The sequence below is a fragment of the Anabrus simplex genome, chromosome 1 (assembly GCF_040414725.1).
Source record: "Anabrus simplex isolate iqAnaSimp1 chromosome 1, ASM4041472v1, whole genome shotgun sequence".
NCBI lineage: Eukaryota > Metazoa > Arthropoda > Insecta > Orthoptera > Tettigoniidae > Anabrus > Anabrus simplex.
In genome coordinates, this window is record NC_090265.1 from 189,560,523 (window position 1) to 189,578,299 (window position 17,777).

At 38.0% G+C, this 17,777-nt stretch overlaps 1 protein-coding gene across 1 annotated transcript in view; it reads right to left on the bottom strand.

The window, feature by feature from the left end:
* LOC136885511 (intermembrane lipid transfer protein Vps13) overlaps positions 1-17,777 on the bottom strand; it is a 1,358,975-nt gene that overhangs the window by 1,142,778 nt on the left and 198,420 nt on the right. The window contains exon 10 of the mRNA XM_067158109.2: positions 6,977-7,220. Coding sequence (XP_067014210.2) covers positions 6,977-7,220 — 244 coding nt within the window. The remainder of the gene's footprint in view (positions 1-6,976; positions 7,221-17,777) is intronic.

Genomic DNA, 17,777 nt, shown 5'->3' on the forward strand with positions numbered 1-17,777 from the left:
ATGTGCTGGATTAGAGGAGGACAGTGCTAACCGCAAACGTGGGAGAAGGAAAGAGAGACAAACAGTTTGAATGGAAAACGAGAAATGGTGCTTTTACATTTTTCCTGGCATTTTTTTCCAATTTTTCTCTTTGTAAAAACCTTACTCGGACTTCGGCGAATATTTGAAAAAAAAAGAATTAGCCGAATTGGTCCAGCCGTTCCCGAGTTTTGCGCTTAGCAACACATTTAGCGATTCATTTTTATTTATATAGATGTACTCACATATTTACAAAACCTAACTTTTGTAACAATCCACTTATTAGTATAAGAATAAAGAAATAACAGAATAACATGAAATGCTATGGTAAAGGACATATGGTACCATTATAAAATGTCTATTATGCCACAGAAGAAAACAGTCACAAATGATGATTTCCAATAAAACACAAGCAAGTGGTATACACAGTACCACAGCACATTTGCAATACTGCAGCCACAGACTACCACAAATTAAATAATTTGACATATTTCAGCAAGAGCCTGTTCTTGTTTGACCTGGTGGCATTAATGCAGTGCTCAGTTGTTTATCAGAATCATTTCCAATCACATATAAAATGGATAACTGGTTAACAAAGGGAGTAACAAAAACAGAAGTTAGTGTTGTATCAACGTCAGACTCAGCCAGTCATTCACCTTCCAGTGAGATGTGTCGATCCAATAAAGGTCAACCATCTGTAAGTGGGCATTTGAAAGAGAATCAGGGAGTTAAAAAATCAGAAGTTAATGTTGCATCAATGTCAAATTCAACAGGCCATTCTATTTCTAGTGATATGTGTCAATCTGACAAAGGAAAGAAAGTTTGATGATCAAGTTTGGATTTTCATATACAGGTGGCAATAACTGTCCAAGAAGACCTTGATGTGTTGTTTGTGGTGACACTCTTGCTAACAGTAGTCTGAAACCTTTTCTGCTCAATAACTATTTAGAAACTAAACATCCCACCCATGTAAACAAGTCTTCTGACTGTTGTTACGCAAAAAGCTAATGAGTGTAAAAACGTCTTTTGCACCTGTTGCAAATATACAATAAGAATACTCTGAATGCATCTCATCACATTAGCTACAGAATTGCTAAAACTACAAAACTTCATATATCACAAAATTTCTAGTGAGGCCCTGTATAAATGATGTACAGTGCGAGTTTGGAGAACCGCATAAAATGTAAACATGGTTCCATTGTTTGACAACATGATCAACTGCTGGATTAAAAATATGGCAAACTAGGTTGAAAATTAAATTTTGGAAGGAATTTGTACGAGTCGTTTTCTTATGCGCTTCAACTCTATGAATACGCTGATGTTACCAATTTATCAATTTTGCTACTGTTTGCCCATTATATTAATGGGGAGTCTATAGAATAGGAGCTAACATTCCATAGACCCTTAAAAGCGAGAACTACTGGAAAAGATACACTTAAGTTTACCGATGTGTACTTTTCATGGAAATTGGTGTGTAGGCTTTTGTTCAGATTTTGCAAAATCTGTGACAGGGTGTTATGCTTGGTTTGTTGCCAGAGTGAAATTGGTGGCACAAAAAGCCAAAAGCTTTTGGACACACTGTTGCATTCACAGAAAAGCCCGTTTCCAAACACATACCTGATCGATTAAAATCTGTGCTGGATGGTGCAGAGAAAGTTGTTAATTTTTTTACGGCTCGCTCCCATAAATTCCTGCATTTCTGCAGGGCTTTGTGAAGAAATAGGAAACATTTAGAACCATTTATTGTTTCGCACTAAAGTTAGGTGGCTACCTCAGGGTAGAACCATTTCCTCATTGTTTGAGCTTAAAGGCGAATTCTATGTTTTTCTCACCAACCATGCCTTTCACATCTCCAAGTACATGGAAGAGGAAATCTGGTTTACTTTGGCTTATTTGATGAACATTTTTTTCAAAAATTAACAGTTTAAACTTATATCTTCAGGGGTAAAATATAACATTTTTATTGTGTAACACTGCATCAAATCCTTCATTACACACTTAACTTTTAGGAAATATGTTTCAATACCAATCAGAGTGCTTTGATATCATTCACAACTTCCTGGTGGAAAATAATCTTTCTTTGCATGAAAATGTTAAGAACATTGTTAAAAAACATTTAAGGAATTTGAAAAACACTTCAGGGAATATCTCCTTGATATATCCAATAACAAGTGAATTTGCAATCCTTTCAAACAGACAACAATTTTGTAGTCCACATTAAGCGTAAAGGAAAAAGAGCAGCTTCATGAAATTTCCACTAATTTTCAGTTACAGAAAAGTTTGTCATTAATTACATTTGGTTAAGTTTAAAGGAGTGTTTCCAGTGTATGTGAATAAAGCCATGTAAGTTTTATTACCTTTGTCATCCTCATATTTTCGCGGAAAGTAGTTTTTTCATATGCCAATTTAAAATATAAATACAACAGATTTTGTGCTGAAAGTGATCTGAGACTTTATTTAACTTCTATGGTTCCTGTTCAAAACTATGCAACATCCACAGCAGGTGCATCCTTCTCACTGAATTCCAAGGAAGAGGTGCAAAATATTGCAACTAGGCCTACCAGTTGTGTAACAATGTAACAAAATTTCCACATCTTCCAGCAGATGGTTACCTAGCATGATGTTTGCTGGTCATCCCTCTCTGTTTATTGCCATCATTACTAGTTTGGCTTCACTTAACTTGAGACTGAATTCCTGGAACTTAAACTTCCATTCATTGACATTAAACTGTACCCATTCCTCAGTTTAACCCCATATCATGACCATCAGCAAAACCCACTGCAATTAAGTTCACTAGAAGTTTCCTTGATCTTCTTCATTATGTCTTCCATCATGATGACGAATAATAATGGAGATAATACACTGCCTTGCTGGACTCTACTTTTGGTCTGGATCCAGGATGAACGTGCATCACCAAATTGCACACAGCTGGTACAGTTGTCATTATTTTTCAAATCCAGGGCACAATGTAAATGGATGAATAAAAGTATTTATTGCAAAAGTTTCATCAGCAAGCAAGAATGTCTATCCTCTAATCTAAAGAAAAGAAACATTCATGTTATCTTGTATTTTGATGGAAAATCCTGCATTTCTGATCTCTCTTCAGCAGTGGCTGGTCACCCTAAATGAAGGAGTGAATCTTTACATCCTTTATAATTCAATAAGCTGGAAAATAAGATTATTCACCTCATAATACACACAACCTTGGTAAATGCATCGTAAATAATAGGATACTATGAGCTCAAAGGTAAATTTCTATTTGTTTCTTATTTGCTTACTCCAGTTTTAAAAGAATACAGTAAAACCTCATTAAGACATTTCTGCATGGGACAATGAAAAATAATGTGTTAAGTGAGAAAACATACTACTGAATATACAAATAAAAACTATCTAACAGGGATATGGAAACACCAGATACGATTTTTTCCGACATTAGGGAATTTTACGTCGTGTATCCGCGGGTAGGTACAGTGTAAACTATATCTACCACATCTAAAGTTGAGATGAAAATATTAAAATGTGTGAAAAACACGAGAGAACAAATATGAAAATCTTCTCGGTTGGGGCTTATAAAATAACAAGTGCAGTGAAAGTTGTGAAAAACACCAAACAACAAATACGAAAACATGTACACAGGAGCCAATAAAAATATCAAAGTATTATTGCAGATCACACTCTTTCTAAAACAAATGTTAGTAGAAGCCTTTTATTTTGGAGCAGTGGGTTATTAAACATTATTCTCTGGTCACGCTCTTTGACAATGAATCGGAGGTTACACTCAACCATATGTGACTGGCAGCAATGCCTTTGGCCACCATTTTGGATCAAACAAAACTTCAACCAACTTGAGTGATTGAGTCGAAACTCAAAAGGTGCGAGTTCAACATTTGCGACCTCTGCACGCTTTTATATGCGCATGTCAGTCCACTTTCTGACAGATTTGAAATTCATTAGTAAGGAATGTCACATTTTCCATATCCATAAACAAGCTATCAGAAGACAAGTATACACCACATTTGTCAATTTCACACAATTATGTTCCTAATCCAGATGCAGGCTACCATATAACACGACAAATATGAGGCGTGTTTTTCAAGTAAGGGCAGTTTTGGTGTAGACTCTAGTAGTTTGCGCACGCGCGTCGCAATGAGCGCATGCATTGTGTGCCAGCATGCCTCGGGAACAACGGTGCTCAGTTGCAGCTCTGCTGCTAACCTTTACGGTTCTGTTCTGTGCTTGCTCAAATGTTCAAGATTATCGACTTGCCCATCCCATGCGAGGTTCGGTCAGTGATACGGTTTTTGTCGGCAAGGGACCTACCTGCTGCAAACATTCACTGACAGATTTGTAAAGTGTACGCTGCTAATGCTATGAGTGAAATCAAAGTGCATAAGTGGGTACGAGACTTCAAAGATGGCCGTGACAACGCCCATGATGAAGTCCTCTCCAGTCGCCCATCTCTGATCACAAACGATTTGGTGGCTTCAGTTGAAGCGAAGATTTGTGAGAACAGACACTTCACAATAACAGCTCTCTCAAATGCCTTTCCTGATGTGTCTAGGTCAGTGCTTTATAAAACTGTTTCTGAAAACCTAAACTTTACGAAACTGTACTTCCGGTGGGTCCCGAAACTCTTAATGGAGGACCACAAAAACAAAAGTAATTTTGAGTCTTTAATGACGTTTTTGACTCGTTATGCCGAAGGTGACAACATGTGGAGTCAGATTGTAATGAAAGACGAAACCTGGGTTTTGCATATCACACCCAAATCAAAGCAACAGAGCATGGAATGGAGACACACACGTTCGCCTGAATAGATGAGGGCCAAACAGACTCTGTCCCAGCGCAAGATCATGGCATCCGTGTTTTGGGATAGGCATGGTGTTTTGTTGGTCAACTTCATGCAACGAGGAACCACTATCAATGCGGAAGCCTATTGCCAAACCTTGAGAAAGCTACGCAGAGCGATTCAAAACAAAAGACACAGCATGCTGACAAAGGGAATTGTCCTTCTCCATGACAAAGCAAGGCCTCACACTGAAACTCAGACTGAGATTTATTGAACGTTATTGGCTGGGAAGTTTTAGACTACCCACCCTACAGCCCTGACCTTACGCTGAGTGATTACCATCTGTTCCTGAGGTGATCTCAGCGGCAACCACTACAATGATGACGACGAAGTAAAAATGGCCGAGAATTCTTAGTTATCGCAGCAGGCAGCAAGTTTATATGAAGACTATATTCAGAATTAGTTTTAAGGTATGATAAGTGTTTAAACAAACTTGGCGGCTATGTTGAAAAATAGAGTAAAGTATGTAGAATATGCAATTTTTTGTGGTGTTTTAAAATCGTCTTTGGTTGTGTAGTTATTTTCAAACGGCCTTTAATTAAAAAACATGCCTTGTATTCGCTACACTTTACTGTACAATTCAACACAAAATAAATTTATAACTTCTGAATGGAATGCGAAATACAAGCACAAATAGGCTCACTGTGTTATTCAGCAATCTAGCTGATAACTGGCAAGCAAAACTGGTCATTCCTGAGACTAAGGCTTCAGCCACAGTGCAGGCGGCGAGCGGAGCGTTGCCGCTGTCGAAAAGTTGAAGAGTGGGGAGGAGAGAGCGCCTGTGTGGACATCTAGCGAGAGTCAGTAAGCGGCGCGGTGTCTCCCCTGCACGAGGTGACTAAATAATGGCAGTTTCAAAGGTTTCTCATTTGTCTCTGCTTTTAGAATTTTTAAAATCTAAACTGAAGAATTCGATGCAGGACTAAGAGAGAATTTCGTAATCATCCAGTAGGTAAATAAATAACGTGAAATGCGTGGGGAATTTTATCATTTATATAGAGAACTGAATTGATTTCCTGCTAAGATTTTTCAAATATATAACTTCTATGTCCATTCAAACTTTTGACTTCTGTGTAAAATTAAAGCGCGATTGCAGAAGCAAGTCACCAACTTCCAGAGACCCATAAAAGTCAGATGTAATGACGAACACAAGTTTTCATATTGGCAATACATTACAAAGGATAATAATATTAATTAAACAATAACAATAGGACGTAAAATAATAATAATAATAATAATAATAATAATAATAATAATAATAATAATAATAATAATAATAATAATAATAATAATAATAATATGATGCCTTAAAGACAATATTGTTTATGTCCATAACCGTGATTAATTTTTAACTGAATTTATCTGGTACATTTAAGATTGTTCCAATCTCTTTCCAGGCTTCCCTTGTCGCTGTTAGGTTTTCGGAGTTGTTCTCTCTGTCGTTCCATAGGAAAGTTCAGGTTTGAACTTCAGAAATTAACACTTTCATCTCCTCTCCTGTTAACTCACGAACAGTCATTGTGAGCGGCGCAGCTGAAATCTCAATCAGGAGTGAGCGGCTGGCGGCAGGCAGCGTTGTCCTTGAGCCAACTTCCCCTCCAAAATGATGCGCCGCTGACACTATGGCCACATGCATTTGCTAACGCAGGTTTGAGTCTCATCTCTGCCGCCACACAACGCAACGCTCCGCTCGCCGCCTGCACTGTGGCCGAAGCCTAAGGCTTGCTCCGCGAGTGTGCAACTTATCCTGTGAAGTTCAGGAATTCAAGGCCTTTTCCCGCAATCGCGCAATTGTGGTGATGGTTCATACCTGAGAAATCATGTTTCATTCACAGGGGATGATAACATTTTCAGGGCTAGGAAAAATATGATCGTATTAAGTGGTAATAGTGAAAATTCGTGACACGATAATTGAGGTATTTTTATATACATTTAATACAATGAGAATTGGGACTTGGAATTTATGAAGTGTTGAGCAGGAAAATGTATTAATGAGGAACACACTAACAAGATTTCACTGTACATAGATTTAGAGAGAATATGCTGCCAATCACTCACTGTTGGTGAATACAATACAGAGTTAGAGAGAACATTCTGCCAAGCACTTACTTGATGGCATTAGCTGTTGGTCTTCGTTGTATCTCACTAGAAACACCAATCAGTTCAGCCAACAGTACATGTGCAGGATGCCGATCATTATCACGCACATCAACAGTGAGACCATTGAGACGGAAATATATCTTGGTCTCCACAAATTCTGCAGGGTAATATGTTGGAAGAGCATTCTCTTGATAATCTATAGCCTGATAGAGCTTAAGCCTCTCGTCTTCTGACAATTCCTCCCTAAATTTCACTGCAACATAAATAATACTTTATTAGTAATCAAAAGGAACAAACACATGCAAATCATAATTAAAATTAATAAAATTATGTAATGATTCCACCTTTTCAATACACGTAAACTTAGTAACGTAAGGTTATATCACTAGTTGATCATAAACGGTACCGATTTCGACCCTAAGTTCCAGGTCATCATCAGCCGATCACTGAAAAACAGAAAAAACAATGCACAGGTAAATAAACAGTAATGTAGAAAATATAGATTTTTCACCAGACGTAAGTTCGTGTGGAGCAGTATAACACGTGACTAGAGCGTCGTGTCTCAAAAGGTTTCATAATCCTGAAGAGAAGAATAAACAGCTTGAGGAACAATCTTGCAATCGCTAACAGACGTAAGTTTGTGTGGAGCAGTGCAAGACATGTGACTGTAGCACTGTGCATTAAAAGTTTTTAGAATCTTGAGGAGAAGAAGAATAAATAGCTCAAGGATCAGTATTGTAATTGTATGCTTGATGTATGAAGATGCAGAAGATTAGTCTTGTAATGCAGAAACAATTGACATTAAAAAAACAAATGTGAAGAGAAATAAGTAAAAAAGCGCAGTATTAGAACAACTGACAAACGAGGGTTTCTTGAAGACGAGTGCTCAGGCAGCTCTTGATGTGGCAAAGAGAATAAATTTGAAGGTCATATTGAACTGAGCCAAAAATTCCCAGTTCAATACGAAAAAAGAAATAAATTAAGAGGTTAATAGAAGCCAAAATAGGTGCAGATAGACCTTAAAAGGCAATGACATAAGCAGGTAAAGAACATAGTTTATAATATGTAATGTACAGCGTTTTATATCCCTTTCAGACCTGAAAGAAAACTGGAGGTGTGAATTTTTGTTTGTATGTCAAAAACTGACTAAAATGCTCCTCAATACACATATTGATAGTTTTAATTTTGTAAAATAAACTAACATCCAAAAAAAAGGACCCACACAGTTGTGCGTATCAAAATTCAAAACCTCGTATCACATACGATGATGTATCTTCAAAATAAACGTTCACTAATCAATGTACACACTTCACTGTATATATTCCGGTATTCAGTAAAGCTTCTAGATTAATATAAACGCAATAAATAAATACTTACTTTTGGCACTACTGCTTCCCGCCATCTCGCCGATCAACTGTGCTTTTTAAATTCTTCTTCCTTCGCCCTGGCGGTCAAGCGCATACTAAAAACCATTGAAATACATGCCACGTGTCCCACACAATCACTGCAGTCCGGTCTAGCGCCGAAAAAACATCAAATACGGTCAGGGATAAATAAAATACGAACCCGCACAATTGTGCGTACATGGTCTGAAAGGGCTACAGTCATCATCATCATCATCCTAAACCATCTCCAGTTTCCCGGGTGTGATTTATGGAGCCTCCTCCATCTCATCCTGTCCTTGTACCATTCTTCCTTCACCAGCTTGTCCCAATCATGACCTCTCAGCAGTACATCGCTCTTAATTAAATATATCCATTTCCTTCGTGGCCTTCCCACGGGTCATCTTCCTTCTACCTTTCTGTCAAATTCCTTCCTTGCAGTTCTGTTTACTGGCATCCTCTTCATGTGACCAAACCACTTCAGTCTTAATATCTGAATCCTATTGAGGAGAGAATCATCTATTCCTACTTCTTCTCTAATTTTCTCGTTCCTAATCTTGTCTTTCCTGGTTTTCTGGATCATAGTGCGTAGGAATTTCATTTCAGCTGCCTGAAGGTTGGAATTATCTCTATTGGTCAGTGTTGTGGTTTCAAGACTGTATGTAAGAACTGGTGTATAATAGGACTTGTACAATGTCATTTTTGTTTTCATGGGTATTTGCTCATCCCACAGCAGGTGTCTTACCTGGTGGTAAAATTGTGTTGCCTTATTGATTCGATTATTCACCTCATGTTTTGCTAGGTTGTCATTTGATATAACGCTACCCAAGTATTTGAAAACTGGAACGCTGCCCAGTTGAGCTTCATTTAACATGACTATTGGTTCTGCTCCTTCCCCATACACTTTCATCACCACCGTCTTGGTCTTGCTGATGTTTAAACCATATTTCTTTCTTATTTCTTATTTCTTAAACTCCTCATTCCAGCTTTGTATTCTCTCTCCCAATTCCTCTTCTGAGTCACTCCAGATCGCAAAATCATCTGCAAATGTGAAGGCTTTGATATCTCCATGTTCTTTCCTTTTAATAGATTTCATTACTACATCCATTACAATAATACTTGACATTCTTTCATGCATTGCCAAATTCTTTCCCTTGGTACACTGTTGTATGCTTTCTCAATGTCCAAAAATATTAAAAATAAAGGCTTGTTCTTCTCCCAGTATTTTTCCATTAGCATCCTAATTGCAAATATAAGGTCTGTAGTTGACCTTCCTGGTCTGAAACCATCCTGCTCTTCTTCCAAAATTGGTTCAACAATATCTCTGATTCTGGTCTCTATTATTTTTTCCAATATTTTCAGGACATGAGATAGTGTGATACCACGGTAATTAGTACAGTAATAAATAAATAAATAAATCTTCCAGTCTTCAGGAATAGTATTTTCCTCCCATATCTTGTTGAGCAGTCTGTAGAGCCATTGGATTCCTGGAATTCCCGCTGCTTTCAGCATATCTGCACTTAGTTCATCTATGCCCACCGCCTTTCCTTTCTTCACGCTCTTGAGCGCATTTTCAATCTCAAGCCATGTAATTGGTGGTTCAGTTGTGGTTCCTCGACTTGGCTCTCCTCTATCCGTTGTTATGTTTTCTTATCTCCATTCAGCATCTTTTCGAAATAGATCTTGAGTTCTTGTTTAATTTCTCCCTCTTCTTGTGCCAGAGTTCCATCATCACGTTCTATTGCTTTCATGGTCTCTTGATCCCTTCGCTTGTTTTTCACTACTCTGTATAGCAATTTCATATTTCCTCTACTGTCCTCTTCCAGTTTGTCTGCAAACTCATTCCATTTCTTCTCTTTTTCTTCCCTTACAATGTTCTTTACAGCAAGTTTCTTGTTCCTGTATACTCCTTGAAGTCTTTGTATTTCTTGTTCATTTCGTTCTTGTCCCTGTTTTTGTTTTTCCTTGTCCAGTGCCATCTTTATTTGGTTTCTTTCTTTCACCGCTGTTTTCACTCCATCATTCCACCATGGTGTCTCCTTTTTTTCTTTTGATAGAACTTGTAACTCCACATAGGTTTTTGGCTTCTCCCACAAAGGTGTCTTTGAAGGTCTTCCATTCTTCATTAACGCTAGTTACTTCACACTTCGGCAAACTGTGTTGAATCCTTAGTTTGTATTCTTCCTTTATTTGGACTTCTTGCAACTATCAAGTTTTAACCCTTGGTTTTTTCGTAATAAGTTTCTGCATTTCATTTGTCTTATGTTTGAAGTATACTACCAACAATCTGTGGTCACTGTCCATGCTTTCACTAGGGATGACCTTTACATCTGTGATGTACCTGCCACCATCTTTATTTGTGATTACGTAGTCAATCAATGTTCTATACTGGCCATCCCAACTGTACCTTGTTATTCTGTGACTGTCTCTTTTTTTGAAGAATGTATTTTTGATTATAAGATCATTTCTTCTGCACAGATCTAATAGCTGTTCTCCTTCTGGGTTCCTTTGTCCAAATCCATGTGGACCAATGATGTTCTCGTACCCAAGTCTGTTTACCCCAACTTGCTCATTTAGATCTCCAATAATAATAATATTTTCCTCATTAACTGTATCTTCCAGGTCTTGCCAAAATTTCTCTTTGTCTTCCTTACTGCAGCCTGTCTGTGGGGCATACACTTGTATGATGGTGTACTTAGTGTTCTCCAGTTTCATGAACATTTTAATGATTCTATCACTTTTGCAGATAACTTCAGCTGTAGCATCAGTCCCTTCATTAATTAAGAATCCAACACCATTTTTTGCTACCTTCTCCTGTCCACTCCAGTATAATTTATATAGTAAGGGGTTGAATTTGGAAATGAATAGTAAAGTGGAAAGTGTGATGGAGAATGAAAAGAGGAAAGGAGGGAGGAGGGACATTCTATCACAATCTGAAGTCCACTAGGCATGCCTTTTCCTTGGATTTAAATGAGCTAGATCTCCTGCATTCTGTTTAAGAATTGGTATTAGGTCATCTAAATTGTCTATTAGTCTTGTCATTCGTGTTCTTTGCCGATACTGGGCATTCTGGATTAAGTGATGAGGGTCGTATGTCCTTTTCTCTCTAACTCTATATTGTCTTTTTCTTCTTAATGGAATAAATTTAATCTTGATTTTAATTAAGAAATGATCTGAACCAGTGTCCGTTCCCCTTAGAACTTGGACATTGTGGATTTCCTTGTGAAAGAATTTGTCCATACATACATGGTCTAGCTGCCATTCTCCTTTTGTCCAATCAGGATGTTTCCAAGTTTTAAGTTTGTGTGGTTTTCTTTTAAAATATGTAGATTTGGAAATTAATCCATGGGTTCTGCAAATTTCTATGAGTCTTTGGCCATTTCTGTTAGTATTTTTATGAGGAGCCCACTTTCCTACTACATCTCGATACTACTCTTCCTTACCCAGGTGACCGTTAAAGTCCCCTATAAGGATGTTATTCATATTTATTTTATTCAGTGTCTGATCAAGAAGATCCCAGAAATTATTGACTTCTTCCAGAGTTTTTGTTAGGAACATTTTTTCATTGGTAGGGACAAGAGCAATTATGATGGTGTAAAGTTTGTTTGTGGTTGGTAAAGTTAGAATTGCAATTCTCACTGAGATGGCTTTAAAATCAATTATGGAATCTATTATTTTCAAATTTACTATAAATCCTGTACCAAATTGGAAGTAATGTTTCATGACCTTTTGGCCTGGCTTCCCATTGTACGTTCTATAACCTTGAGATTCAAACGGATCTTCTGTTAAATTTCTCATTTCTTGGAGCCCTACCACAAGAATATTTTGCCTATCTCATTCATCTGAGAAGTTCTTGAGCTTTCCGGTTTTCAGTAAGGAGTTTATATTGTGCATTGCAATGTAGTTAACCCTTTGTGGACAAATTTTTTCCTTGTGTAGTCCTGCACTAGTCGTAATTTTTTTTCTTCGAAAAAGCTGTATAGTTACAATGAAGGCATAATGAAGATACATAGTCTGACTCACAATATTATGAATTAATTTATCACTCTAGATACAAACTATACGCAATAAACATGTAGGTGAAAGACAGTTTGCCCTTTTCCTATTTATATTTCTTCCTGTGTGGTACTTCTCGAAGCATTCATTTGTATTTTTTCTCTAGCACAACAGTCTCATCAACAATTTGTTGTACCAATTCTTCCGTAAAAAATAGCGTAAAGAATGCAACGGGAGTAGATGGTTTCTTACTTGTGAGAGGTGAGAAACCACTAATCAAAATGTGTAGTTTCTTTACAAAGTTTGGATCAGCTGGGCGATAAACTCTCCAACCATTCTCTGGTTCACTACTATTTATATCGCTTTCATTCTCGCTTTCAACTACTTCTATTTTGCTAGAATTGTCATCATCACTCTCAAAAACATTAAACTCACTGTCCATAACTGATAATTCATCATCACTGCTGTCCAACTCGCTGGCTGAATGGTCACCGTACTGGCCTTCGGTTCAGAGGCTCCCGGGTTCGATTCCCGGTCGGATCGGGGATTTTCATCTTCACTGGTTAATTCCAATGGCCCGGGGGCTGGGTGTTTGTGCTGTCCCCAACATCCCTGCAACTCACTCACCACAATAACACGCAGCTACCTACACATGGCAGATGCTGCCCAACCTCTTCAGAGGGTCTGCCTTACAAGGGCTGCACTCAGCTAGAAATAGCCACATGAAATTATCATCACTGCTGTCAATTTCATCTAAAAAACGAGCTATATCAGACGAAGTAGCATTACCCTGCCTGTGCGCCGCCATTTTCACAGCTAATTAATGTAAACAACAGCTCGTTCTTTATTTACCTGTAAAACCACAGAACAGTGTAAAAATCAAAAACAAAGTTTTAACGCATCTAGAAGGTTGTGACATTCCTAAAGTTTCTATACAATAACTATAGATAGCAGCAGCACGCATAATTGCTTCACACGCGTATATATTTACCGCGGAATCAGGTGGCAAGTATATGCCGACATACGTCCAGAACAGGAAATTGGGATGTCGGGAAATGCCCGACAGTCGTCCGCTGAGGGTTAATATGTTTATGTTTGATTCTATGTTTGTATGTTTGGTTATATGTATGAATTTTTGAGTGTTCATATTCATTCTTGTTTTTTAGGCGACTACCCACCGAATCCAATGTAGTCTTCTCCATCCCTAAGAGGTTGCAGATTGGAATTCTTTTACTAAACTTTTCCATATCTGACTATCAAAGGTTATCAACTTTAATTGGAGCAAGCTCCGATTTACAACTACGGTTGTTAGCCGCAGAGAATATTTATTCAGCCGCCACTAACATGTGAAATAGACGCTTTTGGGTGTACCGCCACTAACATGTGGAACGGTCATGACCTTTACTGCCTCAAGATGTTATTTTCTGGCTGTAATTTTACGGCTTTAAGGCCAACCTTCCTCTTTTTTCCAGGCTTGGGACCAGCAACAGCAACTACTGAGCTACTCAATCCATCCAGCAGATACTGCAGGCAAAATTTTCCATTTTATTTAATGTAAACTTTATTGAATCTGATTATAGTTTTGTTTTTTTGAAAATTGGTGTTATTTTTGGTGTATGCCTCAGCATCTCCCGGGGATCTAAGCCTCTTGTTTTTTTTTAAATATGGGATGGGTTTTCAGCACATTTTCTTGCTTCCACTTCATATCTGAATTGTTATATTGTAGTATTGTTTATGTTTTCTCCCTTATTGTGCAAATTACCCTATGGCGTTATCTAGCCTAACGTCACTCCTGATAACAGATTTGGGGTCTTGCAGGGTGCAACTCGTAACAACACCTGTACGAGAGGTTTGAAAAGACCGTTGTGCGTGCGGTTAACGGATGTAGCAGCTAGGCACACAACCCCCTCACTGCAAGAGAGCCAGCCAAGGACTGATGACGTAGCCATCGAACATTCCATTACTTTTATCTCATTATCTCCAGAACCAAATATGATGTAAAAATTCTGATCACGTCATCGTGTAGCCCCTATTAACAAAGGGTAATATATCAAATTTCATCAAAATCAGCGTTGTTATAGCTGAGTAACAGAAAGTAGAAGATTGTCAAATTTGAAACCACACAGCCCGGCCTACGGATATAAAAGGAGCTCATTGAGCTAGCATAAGGCAGTATCTGCAAGTATTCCTAGCTGCCATGGTGTGCAGATCAGCTGTGGAGATATCTATTCGAGGCCGTTACTCTATCCAGCAGAGTGCCGACGATAGTTGTGTTAAATAGTACAAGTGTTCATGTCTAAATTTTAAGTGTCAGAGGTGAAAACTTTGGGCTCTATTTTTGTGTGAGATAGGAGGTGAGAGACTATCTTCAGTCGTCAATAGTTAATAGACTTGTGTGTTGAACTGGAAAAGCTTGAGTAATTAATATTCGTTCTTCGAGCGAATAATCATGAATTATTATTGACTCGCATAAACTGTAACATAACAGTATTTATTCCATAAAAACCGTGCTTTAATTCATTTACATAAGACTGTATCTTAGTAACAGTATTTATTTTGTAAAAACTGTCTTTAATTTATTTCACAAGACAGAATTTGACAGAATGACAGAATTTATTCTGCAAAAGCTGTGCTTTAATTTATTTTGTAAGACTGTGCCTTAGTGTCAGAAAAGGTTCAAGATTTTGTAAAGTGTGATACTCCATTAATTTGAGTTTACGACGACAAGTGTATCGAACTGCCATTGTTTCATTTTTTAACTCTGTTAATCCTCTTTCTCATTATAAACTGTGATGCTCTATTAATTTGAGTTACATTGACAAGTACATAGAATGACTATCATTGTATTTACGTTGAACTTTGTTAATCTCTTTCTTTCATTGTGAACTGTGGAACTTGTAGATTCTACGAACTGTGTTGTGCAATAATATTCAGTGCAGTGCGGTAGAGAAGTGTCATATCAGATCCCACTGACATTCTGTGCGATGCCTATATACTTCTTTACTCCCTTTATGGGATCTCCATGGAATTATATTCTAAATTAATTATTCCTCATTGCACGCTAACAGTCATCAGGCGTCAGACTCTCGGGTTCGATCCTCAACAGTACTTCATGATCTGTCAACCGCCGTGGGATAATGTGGTGTCATGGTGCTGAGAGGAGATCCATGGTGAGGGGGAAGGAGCCTGACGACACAGGACATCGCCGATGCTGACGCCTCCAACCACTGCTTGGACTTTCTAAAATCCATCCTTCAAGTCTGTAAAAGGTGATATATTTTTGTCTAACTTGAATGAACAAGGAATTTAATCGAAAAAGAACTTATTCAAATACCCTTCTCTCTGTTGTTTCTAGCATGGACCGTACACGCCCTGGCGTCAACCCATGTACTCCGTTGAAGTTAAAGCACAGGCATTCCGATTACACTATATTAGGTCATCTTCAGCCATGATCAAAAGTGGATATAGCATGCATATATATGAACACCAATAAAACATTACAATCGGTATGTCTGAAGTAAAGTCTTAATCTAAAAAGTGTGGATGAAATGTCAGAACACACATTTAAAATTGAAATTAAATTAACACATTAAAACTGTTGTTAATGGTGGAGTTGGATTATGTCAATATCAAGTCGTCTTGAGTCTTGAATTGATGTTGGAGCTGATATTCATCATTTTTGTGTATTGTGGACCTATTCGATCCACAAATTATGCCTTAAATAGAATATACAAGTAACAGTTTATACAGCATTAAAGGGGACATTCACAAGTTGAATAAGTGGCCTTTCCATCAGATGAAATGATCTTTGTTTGAATTCAGTGTGAGACGAATGTCTCAAAAGAAAAATATTTTAAGTGAAATTTGAGAAAAGAAGGGGAGCTAAAAGATCGAGAAATAACATACAGCTAAATGTGACTCACCCCCAGGCTCCTCGTAATATATGTGCACTCGGCACGGTCATCAACACCAAACTGATTGCCAGGAGAGAGCGGAGGCATAGCTTATGATGGCGGGGATTGGAGGAGGGATGTGTGAGGAGTGGTGGGTGGGGGGCAGGTAGGTGGGTATGAGTGGATTGGTGCACTTGACGCTGAGCCCTTTTTACGTTTATTGTAATCGGATTCCAGTGGTTACACAACACATAGTATAGAAAAAGGGAAACTTAACTTACACAGTATTTTAACATCTTCAGCAAAAAACAAAACATCAGATGAACTGCATCAAGTATAAACAAATTAACATCACGTTGGGCAATGTGAAGACTATAAGAAAGGGTGTGGAACAGGCATGGAAACCCTACCAGGGCCATTGGGACACATAGGTTGCGGGTTTCTAAAAAAATCAACGGTGATCCCTTGATCTGCGATATTATTTTCCAAAATAAACATTACAAAGAAAATTCGAAACAAAATCCATCAATTCAAAAATCCAGGTACGATATCTCAAAACAACAAATTAGATGTAAATTGCCAAGGGCCTTTCTTTTAAGTCAAAGAGGCTAACCAAAGATACCTTAACTTAATGCAACTTCCAGAATACAATGTTTAAGGCTAATAGGAAGCACATGATACAAATACAATATTAAGTGAAGTTAGTCCGGCCCTGCAGTGTAGGGGGCAACGTGTCTGCCTGTCACCCAGCGGCCGCGGGTTTGATTCCTGGCCGGGTCACGGTTGGCCTCACTCTCTTAAGAAAGCAAAGATAGCCCTGGTGCAATCACCATGTAACCAATCAGACCACAAAAGCTTCCCTCTTGCCACCCAGATCCACCAATCAGAACTCCTTACCAAGGGCGATATTCCAGAACATCACCTAACCCTAATCGCGAACTTTCCATCTTCCAAAATGAGTAAAAACATGCTTCTAGAATCGACAGGGGCAGATACACCCTGTTCCAAAAGTCCGCATCAAGAAAATTTCCAGAACATTACAAAATATCACTCAACAATAATAACCCCTTACAACTTAGTAGTTACCGTACATTTCCAAATTTAGATAGATAAAAGAAATACAAATAAAATATTCTACAATAATATTTTACACCACATAGGCCCGGTTTCAATCAACGTGGGTTAAATATACTCTAACCCTGGGTTTGTTAACTTAGGCTTAATATTTTAACTCATTCTTACAAGTCACGCGTTTCACCAGGCTATTTCGACAGAGGTTTAACTAACACTGCATTAACCCTCGCAGGAAACAGCTGCCCTACTAATCAAGCAGGCAGTGACAAAAAATCACAGGTCATGAACACACTTCTTGCGTGGTTCTTTTGTTCATTTCTTGCGCGGTATTTCGTTTTCTTCCTCAGATCCGTGGTAGATATTATTGTTTCGTGAACATGATCGAAAAATGGAAGAAGTGCAGAAGAGAAATAGTGGCACGAATTTTTCTGCTTTAGAAAAAGCATTACTTTGAATTGGCCACCG